This window comes from Plecotus auritus (assembly GCF_963455305.1).
Source record: "Plecotus auritus genome assembly, chromosome: 1".
NCBI lineage: Eukaryota > Metazoa > Chordata > Mammalia > Chiroptera > Vespertilionidae > Plecotus > Plecotus auritus.
Window position 1 is genome coordinate 194,330,436 of NC_137770.1, and position 16,502 is coordinate 194,346,937.

Genomic DNA, 16,502 nt, shown 5'->3' on the forward strand with positions numbered 1-16,502 from the left:
TGTATATTGAAAATGATGAGACCACATCAATACATCCAATTCTAATTTAATACCACTCTACTCACCCTAACTGGGATCTGACACCTCTTGCCAGACCATCTCCTCCCCAATATATACACTCTTCTCACCCCATTGAAACTCTGAACATTCTGCTTTGGGCTCTCCCTCCCCCACACTCAGAGCAGATTTCCACTTTGTTTGTTCTCACCTAATTGCTTTAACACTAGATTGTTTAGAAAGGGAAGAGGAGAGAATGGGAAGAAGAGCAAGAACCAAAGATTAATTTTAAATCACAGGTGGACTCTGAATAATATATTTTCTGTACATAAGCCACCTGCAGGCTTACATGAGAAAAATGTGTTCTTTTCTCTTACAAAGTCCTCGTCTCTCTGCAATCTTCAGATTTCCCTTAGATTTCCTTTTTTCAGCTTCCTTGTCCTGGGGTTCATATCATCCAGCACTAACATATATCTAACACTTTCATTCATTTTATACATCATCTCATGGGATATTTCAGATTTCATTTACTCATTTGCTGTTATTGAAAACCCTATATTTATATTTTCTTTATGCTTGTCCTCATGTGTGACCCTTATTCTATTCTATTTTATGATTTTATGCCACATGGCATAAGGTTTGGTCCACTAAATTTGGCATGGTAGGACCTGAAACATTTTTATTTTGGAAAATCCGAGCTACAAAATGTGTCACTAATTACAATATCCTTGAAGTTGCAACCAGAATTCCTCCCATGAAGTGTTGCAATCAGCCTCAGTGCTCAGGGGAAAAAAGTTAGAAAAACCTCAAATTATATTAGCAGGCTATCTGTACAATTAAAAAAAAAGTCAATATTACAGTTTCCTTTCTAGTTTCTTTATTAATTTTTAATATTCTAAATTACCTTCCAGTTATAGGACTCATTCATTATTCTAATTTGTTTCTGGTTACAGGTTTCATTTAAATTCAGTGAACAATTAGGGAACCATCTAACATGTGCCAGTTAAGTCTTTCTTCTGGAAACGTGGTCAAAAATGACAGCTTGTATGTAGAGCTCTGTCTGGATAGGGATTCTAGTAGAGTTGTCACCTGGTGAATCCTAAAATACAGAAATTGTATTATTAATCAGTCCAGTCACTGCAAATAATTGGTATTAAAGACATTTTCTTCTTGCTTCAATGTTGTAGCAAGCAGACCTAATAAGGCTGTGGCAATGGAGACCTTTCCATGTTTTCCCCCAGATACATTTTCCGAGGAGCAGTGATAATTCCACTCAAGAGCTTTGAGGCCCTGGGTTGTGACATTACTGAAACTATCTAGGATCAAAGCAGGATCTGAGGCTCATACTTGTCCAGACTCTGCTGAACAACATGGGTCACTAACTCTGCAGAATTCTCAGGAAAGTGCTTTGCAAACACATGTGATCACAGGTTAATAAGTAAAAAATAATCCTATTTTGATTTCAAGTAATACAAATGTCTCAAGTTTGGAATTGATTCAGACTCCTGAAAGTAACCTGTCCAGGTGGGTATAATGAAAAAGGTTCTTATCACTTTAAAAACAATTGTTACGCTTCCCCCCCCTTCAAAATATAATCTTTGATAAAAGATTTGTTCCTTCTCTGTGTATTGAGGATTGTCTATCATACTTAAAGCCTCCTAGGAAGCTCCTGTGGGAACAAATATTCACTGATGTGGTATTGATAAGACAAAAGAGAGAAGTACTAAAAGAGGTAGACAATATCTACAATTGGAAAATTATTAGTCATTGGGCCTTTGCTATATTGGAGGTACAAAAGAATAATCTTACTTGCTCTCTCTTCTTCTCTATAGGAAGAGATGATAAGATCATCTGGGACTAGAGAGGAGCTTTAGTATTGCCTTTTCCCAATAGTACCTAATTTTTTTGTGCTAGCTGAGAAAGAATATATTAGAGCCATCTTTTTATTAAATAAGTCAGTAAAATTGCGAAGACTTTGAAATAGGTTAAAAGAATGGGTGTCCTGAGTGGCTCATCCATCAAAGTCTTTTCTGCCTTTCATCATTTTTGTACTATTTTATAACTCTTTAAGTTGTAGAAAACTGATGATAAGGCTACATATTCTTGTCTACAAATATGCAAATGAATTGTGCCTACTGGAATGCAATTAATTATTGCTCCGTATTGGGGCCTGCTTTGCATCTATTTGTAAGTCAATTTCAATTTTTTTTTTATTTCTCATATATGTTATGCTCTTTGAATCCTCCTTTGAAATATTTGTAATATCTTACTGGTTCCCTTCATAATTAGTGAATTAAATACAATGTTTGGCATATTCATTTTATATCTGTCTGAGAGTCACAATTATATCTTTTTAGGAAAAATAATCTTGAAAACATTGTGGAAGTTCCATCTGGTATCCAGTGGCTTCCCTGATAGCTGGGGAGTCTGTGTTGCTGGGGGATTGTTACATTTCCTGGAAGACTTAAGCCAAGCATTTCTTTCTTTGGCTCCAAGAAGTAAATTCCCAGGAGCAACAGAACTTTTGCTTTATTGTTCTCTGTTTCTTTACATATTTTCCTTTTTACTATTTTTTGTGTTTTGTTTTGAAACTTTTACAATCAATAAATTATTCCCCATTGGTGACAGCAATGATTCGGAATTTGGTTTTATGGTCTAACCTTTGTGATCTCTGTAAATGAATGAATAGATTATAGAGATTTATTCTTTCTTGGGTGAGAGACAACAGAGACTATAATTTATTAGTATTTTCTTTTCTTTGTTTATTTGTCTACTTGTCTATATGAGCTCTTGTGCCCACTAGCAAAGAGAACAGCTTTTTACTATATGGAGTGTTAATTTTTGTGTGTTTACTTTATAACAGTGGCTAATGTTTAGATCTGAAGCTATAAGCTCTCTGGGTGACTATGTGTGTGGACATTTTTCAGGCCTTTTTGTTTGTTTGTTTGTTTTATTGTTTCTCAGAATCCTTGTACAATCTTGATACTTACCATAGAACTTTTACATGCAGTACAACAATCAGTATGATAGCCAAAGATTTTCTAACTTTTTATATAGAATACTTAAAATGTAATGGGAAACAAATACCTACTAAAACTCTATAGAAAAGTGTATAGGTGGCCATAATTACAGAAGAAGAAACATAATATACTAAATGCATATGAAAAAAATGTTCATCCCTAACAATATTAAAAATGCAAATTTAAATGACCTCAAATAAATTTGGACTATAAAATGAACAATATTCAAAAATATGCAAAATAAATAGGGCATGGTGATTGAGCAGTCTTATTTCAGATATATGTAATTATAAATTGATATGGTGTAATTGCAAAATAATTTGACAATATATATCTAAAGCTTCACAGAGTTTATACTTTCTAACTGAGCAAGTTACACTTTAGGAATTCACCTTAAAGAAAAAAAAGAACACTGAAACTTGGTTATAGAGAACTATTATTTAAATTTGGGGAGAAAAACAGAAACCAACCTAAATGTCCATCAATTAGAAATTCTTATATAAACTATGATTACTCCAGGATTGAATGTTATTTACATTGTTATACAGCTAGCTTTTTCACTTGATAGTATAGCCTAAACATCTATTCATACCAGTATATCAACTTCGGTAAATATAGTTTGAACTCATTTTTAAAACTGCTGCATAGTATTTAACTGTGTGAGTGTGTCATAATTTATTTTATCATTGCCCACTCATGGACGTATACGTAATTTCCAGTGAAAAATGATATCCTTTTAGAACTTTCATTGTTTCTGAGTTGATAGACCACCAAGAACCAATATTCATTCATTGAACACCTACTCAATGGCACGTTAAACAAATTCTCTCATTTAATCTTTACAACAACTTTTTATAAAATGATTGTTTTTACAGAGTTTACAGATGAGATAACAGAGGTGGAGAGGTGTTCAAAGAGGTTTAAGAATTTTCCTTAAGATCTATTTAGCTCCAATACATTTCACCTATTGCCCCTCTTAATAAGCAGCTTTTCCCTGCCTGGATCCTGCTGGCTATTCCCACCATTTGCTACTTCTCCTGTTGCTCTTCTAGCCTCTTTCAGCTACTCTCATGTATTTTGGGGAGTCCCTAGGTCTTCATTTCTCCAGTGGAATTCATTAAGAGACTTAAGCAAGTCTTTGAATATCCTAAAACATTATTATACTACTCTGTGTGTATGGCCATGTATGCATTTCCTTTTTTGAGAAAAATCCATAAAACATCAGATTTTTAAAGTAAGCTGCATTTCCCAAAAGGTTAAGATCCTATCATCTGGAGCAGCTGTGTGTGTCTGTGAGGTAGTTTTCTGGGCTCCCCAGTTGGGGCTGCAATGTGTTTGTTTTATTGTGTGTGTGTGTGTGTGTGTGTGTGTGTGTGTGTGTGTGTGTGTGTGTTTTATTCTTGCCGTAGCTCTTTGAGGCAATACACATTGCTGAGGCCACCGGGTTTATACTGAAGATACTGCAGCCAGCAATAACCACTTAGACACTTTCAACATGAGATTTTCCTGTTTTGCCATTGGCCTTGATCACTGATCAGGCTATTAAGTTCCATGTTCCAGTATACTTCAACATCCCGCCCCTTGCTTTGGGATTTCAGGTCTCAGAAATTGCAAGTACCTGCTGGGTTGGTGAATGGTTAGGAAGGAATCATGGGAGAGGACAGCTTATTCAACAGGAGAAATCGTGCTCTCTTTGAATTGGAAATAATCCCTTAACTGTGGTCTCGCACGCGCAGTGACTTCGTGCCTGACTTGTGTTGTTTTTTAGTGCCTGCTTCTTCGTCATTGGTTATTACAATTTTGAAATCATGGAGGAAACAATTATTTGTGTTTTTTTATCTTTAATTTTTTATTTCAATTAAATTTATTGGGGTAACAATGTTAATAACATTATACAAGCTTCAGGTGTACAGCTTTATAATACACATCTGTATACACCATTGTTCTTAGTCAATCATTTCATCCACTAGGAAACGAACCTTCCCTTGTCTCTCACACTGCTTGTCCTTATTTGTGAGGAAAAATTGCATGAAAAAGTGAGCTTGAATTGGGGCTACTCTCTATTTCTCAAATTCTTTTATTATCATTTCCCTAGTCTATATTGGTTCCTTTTACTTTTGGCATGATGTTTTATTAGGTTGCCCTTCTAATTAGAAGTGTAAAACAGTAATTGTTCTCTTTTTAAAAAAATATATTTTATTGATTTTTTTTACAGAGAGGAAGGGAGCGGGACAGAGAGTCAGAAACATCGATGAGAGAGAAATACCAATCAGCTGACTCCTGCACACCCCTTGCTGGGGATGTGCCCGCAACCAAGGTACATGCCTTTGACCAGGATCGAACCTGGGACCCTTCAGTCCGCAGGCTGATGCTGTATCCACTGAGCCAAACCGGTCAGGGCAGTAATTGTTCTTTGTCATGAATATGTTATTGCAATCTTGTTACTGCAGATATTTGATGTGGATGGTGAAGAGTTATCATTAATAATCTTTATTACTAAACATGGACATACATCTAATAATTCAAACTTACATATTTAATTTTTTCTTTCCTCCAGCTCACCTTTCCTGCGCTGCACTTCATATATAAATTCATACATTGGACACTTAACAACAATGTGCTTATCTCTAGGGATTGTTCCATACTATTGCATATAAAATAAAAATCAGTTTTCTAGGTCAAGAGGAGGGCATAGCATTTAAGTGTTAGGAGTTTTAATTCATAAAAGCCATGCTCTGCTAATGTAATTTTTGATGGATTCCTCAAGGCCATTGATTTTAGCAGCACTTAGTTGAGTAAATACTTAATTTATATGTGGTGGATTTTCAGTTCAGGTATCCCAGGTGATCGCCCAGGGGAGAAAATGTGTAAAGGCTTCTTAGTATGTGGGTGTTTTAGGGCTGTAATTAACCATTCGGTAATTTGGGCAGCAAAACCAGAAATTTGGCAAGGCCTCAGCTTTCTTAATAACTGTGACTATGCCACAGTTAAAAAGCACTGTTTACAAGGGCCTCCGAGGAAAATCCAGGAACCAAAAAAGTGGTGTTGGTGACTCAGTAAGTGTCCCCTGCCCCTTGCGTGGCATTTGAGGGAATGCTGTTGGATACTTTGAAGAAACCATAGCGTTGCTTAAACTTATTCTATTCAGTGGGAGTTTTTTTTTTTTTTAATTTTTTAGTGTCCAATGACATTATACCTGGGCCCTGTATAAAGACAGATTGTAAAACCGAGGACCTTCACTGGGAGGGTGGGGCTTTCAGAGATTAAATTTGAACCATCTGTGGAAAGGATGGAGGAATGTTATGGGCCTCCATCTTGAGAAGAGCAATTTCAAGGCCGTGACAAGCTCCATCTGATTTTAATGTCCACATGGCAAGGGAAATTAAGACCAGTCAATGAACTGGGAGGCAGCATTAAGGAGGCAATTAACACCTTCCCTACTAATGGTCACAAGTGCTCTGGCGAGGGTGGCTTGGGAGGAACAGAACAGAGGAAAGAGGAGCTGAGAGAAGGTACTGCTGGAATCTTCCTCTAAATTAACCCCCACCCCAAATAAAAACATATGTTTTTCTGGTAGAAGTTATTTTTAATTTTTAAATCTTGTTCACCTAGATATTCTTTTGCTTATAGAATAAGAAAGTAGAATTTGGCAGGCTTTTTTTTTTTTTTTTTGCATCTGTATAATATGTACTAATGGCTACATTTATTAAAAAATAATAAAATAATTGCTTCCCTCATTTACCCGTGGACCTAACACATTGCCATTGCTCTGCACACTCAGGATAAATACCCAAAGTTCAGCAAAGAAACCCCAGTGTTAATTCAACTACCACGGGAGGAAAACACCAGAGTCAATTACTCTAATTTTCAGCTAAAAATAGCGTTAGCTCTACATATGTTTCTAGTGCCTAAGATCCTAAAATATTTTCACATTAACCTCAGAAGTTTCCAGAATTATTTTTGGCCCTCTTATTCACTTCTTTAGCAAATATTTAATATTCAATTTACTCATTCTGCAGATGTTTACTGAGCACCTACCATATGCTAGCCCTGGAGATGCAATAGTAAAGTGACCAGAAAGGGTTTCTGCCCCACGTTTCAGTTTATGCTTTCCCACTCTGTGTCACATATATTGTTGCATTTGAGCCTCCCGACAAACCTACCTGATCTAGTGATATTTGATGAGGCCATGATAATCAGAATGGGTATCACCAGCCTCACTCTACAATGATCCAAATAAGTGGGGAAAACTAGCAGCAATTGATCAGCAGAGTCATCCAGTGTGGTGGATCGCATTGCTATAGAAGTTATCCAGAAGTCTTTGGCACATGGTCTTTACTTTTTAGTCTGTTTGTGTGGTCTCAGGAATGTGTAATTTAGATTACCTAAAATTAACACTACTGAATTAAAACTTGCTTTAGAGGAACAAAGTTTGATAATTTTATGGACATAGAGTAAGGTGAAACAACAGCTAATAAAATATGACTACGTAAAGAAAATGGACATCAAATCGAGCTAATCTTTAGGATTACTTAGGGAGATATTAAAAATACAGATTCCTGGGCCACACTACAGCTGAATTCGGTTTGAACCTCTAGGAGTGGGGCCTAGGGCTCTCACACGATTGGCTAGTGTGAGGAGGGAGGACGAGAAATGTTTTAGTAAATTTATAGAAACCACTCCTAATTAAGCCATGGTGAGTTGGATGTTTGATAATGAACTCTTGTGAAAACATTTTACATTCCAAAGTAATGCATTTTAATGTTTGAATGATTGTGATTTAAAAAAAAATAGAGTCTGGCTCTTGTTATACTGTGAGGAGTGATGGTGTGTAAACAATAATACATGCTGCTGAATTGGTACACAACCTATACTGCACATGCCTTCCAAGCTCAGTGACAGGACAGATCCAGACAGCTTTATGTTACAATAGTGTCTTTTGTTTCACCAGTTTCCTACATCTGATAGAAACCACAGCCTGTCTAAGATCTTTTAACATGTTTTTTCTGTTTGTTTTGTCATGAGCCACGTATCAAGTAACTATATTCAAGATGCAGTACAACTACTTTACTGAATTCATTAATCAGTTCTATTATTTTTGATGGAATATTTAGGGTTCTCTATATACAGTATCATGTCATCTGCAAGTAATGATAGTTTTACTTCTTCCTTTCCAATTTGGATGCTTTTTATTTCTTCTTCTTGTCTAATTGCTGTGGCTAGGACTTCTAGTACTATGTTGAATAAGAATGGTGAAAGCCGACATCCTGTCTTGTTCTCAATCTTAAGGGGAATGCTTGTAGTTTTTGCCTATTGAGTATGATGTTGGCTAAGGATTTGTTATACAAGATCCAAAATAAATATCCAGAAATCAGTTGCATTTTTATATACCAATTATGAACTATCAGACAGGGAAACTAAAAAAACAAAACACACAATACAATTTCATTCACAATTGCTTCAAAAAGAATAAAATACCTAGGAATAAATTTAACCAAAGATGTAAAAGACCCTGTGCTTAGAAAATTATAAGACACTGAAGAAAGAAATTGCACAAGATACAAATAAGTGGAAGCATATACTGTGTTCATGGACAGGAAGAATTAACATCTTTAAAATGTTCATACTACCCAAAGCAATCTACAGATTCAATGCAATTCCTATCAAGATACCAATTTCACAGAGCTAGAACAAATATTCAAAAAATTTATATGGAACCACTGAAGACCCCAAATAGTGATCTCCAGAAAGAACCAATTTGGAGGAATCATGCTACCTGATATCAAACTATACTACAAAGACACAGTAATCAAAACAGCATGGCACTAGCATAAAAACAGACATAGATCAACAGAACAGAATAGAGAGCCCAGAAATAAACCCTCATCTTTATTGTTAATTAATACTTGACAAGAACATATAGTGGGGTAAAGACAGTCAATACAAAAAATGGTACTGGAAAATTGGACAGGTATGTGCAAAAAATGAAACTAGACCACCTTCTTACAATGCACACAAGAATAAAGTCAATATGGATTAAAGACTTAAATGTTAGACTCCAAACCATAAAAATCCTAGAAGAAAACATAGACAGTATGTTCAGACATTTCTCATGCAATACTTTTTGTAATATCTCATTGGGAAAGGGAAACAAAAGAAAAAGTAAATAAATGGGACTACATCAAACTAAAAATTTTTTTCACAGCAAAAGAAACCATCAACAAAATTCAAAGAGAACCCACTGAATGGGAGAAGGTATTTGCTGACACATTTGACAAAATTTATAAAGAACTGATAAAACTCAACACTAAAAAATCAAACAAATCAATGAAAAATGGGCAAGAGACCTGAATAGACACTTCTCCAAAGAGGACATACAGATGGCCAAGAGACATAAGAAAAGATGCTCAATGTCACAAATCATCAGACAAATGCAAATTAAAACCAAAATGAGATACACCTCACACCTGTCAAAATGGCTATCATCAGTAAATCAACAAACTACAAGTGTTGGCAAGGATGTGGAGAAAAGGGAACACTTGTGCAAACCGGTGCAGCCACTGTGAAAACAGTATAGAGTTACCTCAAAAAATTAAAAATGGAACTGCCATATGAACCAGCAATTCCACTTCTGGAAATTTATGCAAAGAAACCTGAACACTAATTCAAAAGAATATATGCACCCGTATGTTCATTGCAGTGTTATTTACAACAGCCAAGATTTGGAAGCAGCCTAAGTGTCCACTAGTAGATAAGTAGATAAAAAAGCTGTGGTACATTTACACAATGGAATATTACTCTACCATGAAACAAAGCTAATTTTACCCTTTGGGACAGCATGGATGGACCTGGAGAGAATTATGCTAAGTGGAATAAGCCAGTCAGAGAAAGACAAGTACCATATGATTTTGCTCATATGTGGAATTTAATAAACAAATTGAACTAACAAGCAAAATAGACAGACTTGTAGATAGCAGACAGCTCTGGTGGTGATGGTGGAGGGGGGGAGCTGTAGGGGGGTGAAGGGATTGAGCAAAAAAAAAATAAAGAGAAAGAACTCATGGATACAGACAACAGTGTTGTGACTGCAGGGAGGAAGAGGGGGGTGGAAGTGGAGGAGGGTATATGGGGGATCAATGGTGATAGAAAAAAGATGTAGTCTGTTAAACACTAAACAAAGTAGCAAAAAGGAGACTGTCCTGTAGAATTTCTTATTTTTCATACAATTGATTTTCTTTTGTACAAATGAAGTTTAGCAAGCAGAAAAATAACATCACCTTATTTCAGAATGGCTTATGCATTTTTATACTTAGAAATTTTGATTCTAAGTCCTGACACAAATGACACAGATTCTCATTGAACTATGCAGAGTGGCAAAAACTCATATTTTGGCACCCACAGTTGGAGTTCAATTTTCTCTCAAAACTTCTCTGTCATCACTCTCCTTCTGAACTTTGATCTCAACCCTGGTTCCACATTAGAATCACTTGAGGAGTTTTTGGAATATATAGATGCCCAGGCCTTCCACCTAGACCAATTCAACCAGAATCTTTGCAGGTGAGGCCAGACTGCATATATTCTAAAGCTGTCTGCGTGATTTTGATGTCAGGCCTGTACTGAGGACCACTTTCTAGTCAATAGGAGGTCCTCTCCCTTCCCATGCAGGCTCTGTGCTTCCTTTATATGGGATGTTTCTTCCAACTAGAATACCCCTTCTGCTCTAGTCCCTGTGAACTCACCATACTCATCCTTCAAAATTCAGTTCAGACTTGATCTCCTCCATTAACTAATTTTTTAATGCCTTAGGTCAGTGGTCGGCAAACTGCGGCTCGTGAGCCACATGTGGCTCTTTGGCCCCTTGAGTGTGGCTCTTCCACAAAATACCACAGCCTGGGCGAGTCTATTTTGAAGAAGTGGCGTTAGAAGAAGTTTAAGTTTAAAAAATTTGGCTCTCAAAAGAAATTTCAATCATTGTACTGTTGATATTTGGCTCTATTGACTAATGAGTTTGCCGACCACTGCCTTAGGTCAAATGAAAATTCTGTCTCCTCTGAATTCTTATAGAGCTTGTTCTGTTTTCTCACGTTCTAGATTGCCATTTCTGTGCACATTATATTTCCTCACCTAACCACCCACCCATCCGCCAACCCACCCACCCACCAATTAACCTATAGGTTTTTTAGAAGAAACCTATCTTTCTCATTTACTTTTAGCATCTCACACTGTCCAGTAGGTGCTCAGTAACATCAAATGAGGAAGAGGGAGATGGAAGGAAGGATGAAGAAGTGACAGGTATATTGACTTCCATCCAGCTCACTTTCTCTATATCCCTTCAGCACAAGTCTCTCATTCTCCACATCCTCTCTCTTTTCTGAGGATTGGGGTGAAGTGAGATCTCTTAACCACTTTTTTTTTTCTAGATAAAAATGCATTCTATAAGTTTAGTCTTTACCTGAATAATTGGGGAGTTAAAATATTAAAAACATCAACTCAGAAACTTGTTCACTACAACAGGACCCCTAGTTCTAGTCCTTTTTGTTCTCTATTTGAATTATTATGCTTTCATCCTCTCTAGATTTTCCTCCCAGTCTGTTCTAATCTGTACTGTCTCAAAACATAACTTCTATCCTGTTATTCCCTAGCACAAGAGCCTAGGCATATTTTCTACTTCCTATCAAGTTCAAACTATTTAGGCATGTTTTACCCTCTTTTTTACACTCTTAAACATTACCTTTGCTAGTAGATTTCATTCCAGTATTGCCCACCTCTTCATCTCTATGAGTTCAATTTCTAATAATTCTTCAAGCCCAATTAATAGATTACCTCCTCTATTATAACCTAACATTACTACCAATGCAATCCCCTCACTATCACCTCTCCACTGTCTCCTGCCCCAGATCATAAATCACCTCTTCTTCTACTGAATTCCCAAAGCATTTCCTTTTTTTTTTCAAAATATCATTTTCTCCTTATACTGTAGTTATGTTTTGTACATGCCTGTTTTCTTAAAACTTCTGTAAGTACTGAAAGGACAAGGGTTGAAATCTTGCTCATCTTTATATTCCCTATGATGTCTCATAATATTTAAATTCCATTGCTAGATTATACTAATAATGAACTACATGGCCTTGAGCATGTCATTTAACCTGTTTGAGTCAATTTATTCATAAATTAAAACATTCTAATTCAACAGAATTAATTTGAGATAGGTTAAATTACATATTTCTGGAACTACACAGGAAGACTTAAAAGCACATACCAAAACAAATATTTCTGCATGACCTCTACAAAATTTAAAATGATAGCTGCACTAGCTGTTTCCACTGATAAATTCTTACAATTGTTTTTTCTGATTCACTTGGATCACTATATAGTGGTCTGGCTGTAACCTCTCTGGCTATCACTGCTACATCAGGTATCAATGACATAATCCACTCCTCAACTTTTAATTAGTGTAGCATTACTGTGTGTTAGCAGGGAATCACTCCTTCAATCACTTATTCCATGAATATTTATTATCTATTAACCAGACATTTTCCCAGGTGATGGGCTCTCACATTTAGTGAATAGAAGAGGGAAATAGAGAACATCTAGCATAACTAAGGAAGATTTTTTTCAATTTTAACTATTCTATACAAACTCTCTCTCTCTCTCGTGAGTAGATTATGAAGGTTTAGACCACCTATGTTATGCTAAGACTCAAAGCAAACTCCCACGGTTAATGTTTCCTAAAATAAAAAATACCAAAATCCTTTAAAAATGTATTCAGATAATGTAGGGGAGTGAGTGCAAAGTGCTTCCACTCAATCCTCCTAAAGATAATACACTGGAAACATTTTGGTGGGTGTGAATCACTCAAACAAGCATTCTTAACTCAAAAATAGAAACTTGCCTTATTTGTTCCAGATGTTATACAGCTGCAGGGAAGTTAAAGCCAGTGGTCCTGTTTTGAATGCAACCAAACTCCTATTGCATTTGGAATTTCTTAACCAATGAACACACATTACTTGTTCTAAGACCTGCATAATTTTCTTTTTTTCCACTGTTACCATTCACAAACAACTATGTTTCATGGGAACTACACTTCAGAATTAATGCGTCTACATCTGTGTTGTACAAAGGAAGCACATCCTGTTTATCACTATTTCTACCTTTCATTTATCTTGACCTCTTTAATTTTTTTTCTGTATACTAGCAGTAAACAATTAGAAACTGACATTTTATTACTTTTTGCTTGAATTTTTAAAAATTTAATTTTTAGGGTGACATTGGTTAATAAAATTATATAGGTTTCAGGTGTATAATTCTACAATATCTGTATATTGTATTGTGTGTTCATCACAGTCAAGTCTCCTTCCATCACCATTTATCGCCTTTTTACCCTTATTTACCTTCCCCCTTTCTCTCTGGTAATCACTATATCATTGCCTGTGTCTATGAGGTTTGTTTTTCCCTTAATTCCTTCACCTTTTTCACCCAACCTCACCTCTCACCAATGTCCTTTTACTCTGACAACTGTCAGTCTGTTCTTTGTATCTATGAGTCTGTTTCTATTTTGTTTGTTAGTTTATTTTATTCATTAGATTCCACATATAAATGAAATTACATGGTAATTGTCCTCTTTAATTTTAAACATAAAAATATTTCAAAGAGAATAGTTGAAGGAAAGGAAAGTTGAACTGTATTGTTCTTATTTTATAGCAACTTAACTATAGAGTTATAAGAAGGTATTTATCTCAGGAAGTATTTCAAGTAAAATTATTGAGAAAAATATTGAATTATTTTTATTTATTATTTTAATATATATTTATTGATTTCTGAGAGGAAGGGAAAGGGAGAGAGGGAGAGAAACATCAATAATGAGAGATAATCATTGATCAGCTGCCTTCTGCATGGCCCCCACTGGGGATCAAGCCTGAAACCCAGGCATGTGCCCTGACCAGAAATGGAACTGTGACCTCCTGGTTCATAGATCGATGCTCAACCAGTGAGCCATGCCAGCCAGGCAAAATATTGAATTTTAAAATGTAATTCTTATAGTGCATTGGTAGTCTTAAAAATTTGATATTTTAGCTAATTTCTGATTTTCTTGTAGGTCTGTATGAGATGCTTTGTGGGTACATAAAATGTAAAAGGATCATGGCTCCCTGAAGAAGGTGAATAAATTAAAAATTATGTAGGAAATGTACATGGTAATTTTATATATAACCATGAAAATGAAAATATTTGTGTTATATTTTGAGAACAAATGCTTGAGAACACATGTTTGAGGACAGAGTATCAAATCTTTTGAGATTATTGTCTTTTTTTATGGAGGAGATTTTCTCAAATAGTGGTTCAAGGATAATTGGTAGCAAAATCACCCTTGTTGCTTTTGAGCCCAATTGAGTCAGAATCTCTGTGACTTGGGCTTGGGGCTGTAGGGAGACCCTAGAGATCAGAAAAGAACAACAACACTCTCATCCTCAAGTTGTGAACAATAAAGCCCAAGGAGGCTAAATTAATTGTTCAAGGCCATGCTGCCACTTCAAGTAAGATCTAGAATTTTGTTTATTGATGCTGAGACCAACATTCTTTTCCAGTAAGTCAACTATTAATTTTTACTAGTATCTTCAAAAGGTAAAATTTAAAGAAATAAAAGTTTACTAATGTTATCATATATCCCACCTAATAATTCTTTACTATTATCACTAATAAACTAAATCCTTGTTTCTTTCTCTAGAATTTAGAAATACCTTTCATTTAGAATCTTTGAATTATAATCAAAATCTTCAAGAAATAAAGAAGAACATGTTACATTTCATGAATTGTTGACTAAATCTTTGAAATTTTGTGGTTGATTATTTTGGAAGTGAGTGTTTTAAAGTTATTTGGACCATGTTCAAGTAACAGTTTGCATTCAATAATGATTCCACGAAGACCATAAAACTATAATTCATGACATACATTCTTGAAGTATTTATTAGCCATCAGTTAAAACAGAGCCCTAAAATAGTCTAAGTGTTATGTCATTCAAAACTGATTAAAAAATTTTGTTTCACACACCTTAATGAAGCTATTAATAATTTTGTATATTTTTATGTATATAGTTTAGCTTTCTAAAAGGAAAAGACTCTGTAAATGCTATTAAGTTTTCTGTACTTAATTGATAACATTTTGACACTCATTTATGATAGAAAAGAGGCACCACTATAGAGATGGTGTGCTGATAAACTTCCCTAACATTAATACATTTATAATAAATATGGCCCTAAAGATTTTCAGGTCTAGTCCTTCATTTTACTAATGAGAAATATAAGACCAGAACAGAGTAATGTTGTTTTTGAAGGAGATAGCATTGTGACAGAAACAAGTACCCAAACCTCTGTTCTTCCTTTTCCAGAACTCCTGTTTACAGCTGAGCATATGGCCATCTGAATCAAGATTACATTTTCCAGTCTTCCAAGTAGCTAGATATGGCCATCTGACTAAGCTTTTGCCATGGAACGTATGTGGTAGCTTTCAGGAAACGTCCTTAAAAGGAAGTGAGAGCTTGTCCTTTGCACCCTCTGAGTTCCCTCCATGAATCCTGTTTGGAATGCAGTTGTTTTGGCTGAAGATCTATTTTGCCCCATGAGGATGAGGACGAGCCTGGCCCAGATGACCATGGAGCTGCCATTCCAACTTCAGACTGACAGTACTAGTATCTCCACTCACACATGGGAAAGAAAGAAGCTCCTTCTGTTTAAGTCACTGTCTTGGGTTTCCGATATTTGCAGTTGTCACAGAGTTAGGAAAGTGGTTTTGCAACCATCTTTGTCTGTTTAGTTAGTCCTTCCTGTGAAAGCAAGAATGACTATCTAACAAGGCAATAAACTATTTCTTGCTATAGAATTTCATTTATTCATTCTTTGAGCACATAGATAATGAGCACTTTCTATGAGCAAGGAACTAAGTAGATATGAAACAAAAATACTTTTATAGTTGATTTTGAATTTCTAAAATGTTTTAGAAAAGTTTTAGAACCAGATCCTCCTTTTCCTTGGTCCGTCCTTGTTCCTACCCCAGGCATATTATATAATTTTTATTTTTTTTTCTATAAAGGACTGGTTTTCTGGACTTGAATTTTAGACTGATGCTGTCATGTGACTAACATATATTTCAAAAGTAAAAAAAAAAAAGCCTAAGAAACTCAAGCACATATGACTTTAAGTTTCAATCTTCACCCCCAAACATATGACAAGTCATGATTAAAATCATGATGCAAATGCAGCCTTTGAATTATGTAAGATACAAATATTTGTCCTTGAACAAATTAAAAATATCAATGGCCATATCTTTAAAATATTTAAATAAAATGTATTTTCTAAGTTAACACTTAGAAATACACTAAGGACCGTACTGTTTTCAAGGTTAGTTACATATTAGAAGGAATATTAGAATTCTGGGTACATATATGAGTTGAGAGTCTCCCTTCCCTACATGACTCATCTCCACATAGAGCAA

The 16,502-nt window shown here is 35.4% G+C and overlaps 1 protein-coding gene across 1 annotated transcript in view; it reads right to left on the reverse strand.

Moving 5' to 3' along the window:
* Positions 1 to 853: 853 nt before the first annotated feature.
* CFAP299 (cilia and flagella associated protein 299) overlaps positions 854 to 16,502 on the reverse strand; it is a 576,588-nt gene continuing 560,939 nt past the window's right edge. Inside the window, exon 6 of the mRNA XM_080666796.1 lies at positions 854 to 1,096. Coding sequence (XP_080522922.1) covers positions 1,001 to 1,096 — 96 coding nt within the window. The 3' untranslated portion in view covers positions 854 to 1,000. The remainder of the gene's footprint in view (positions 1,097 to 16,502) is intronic.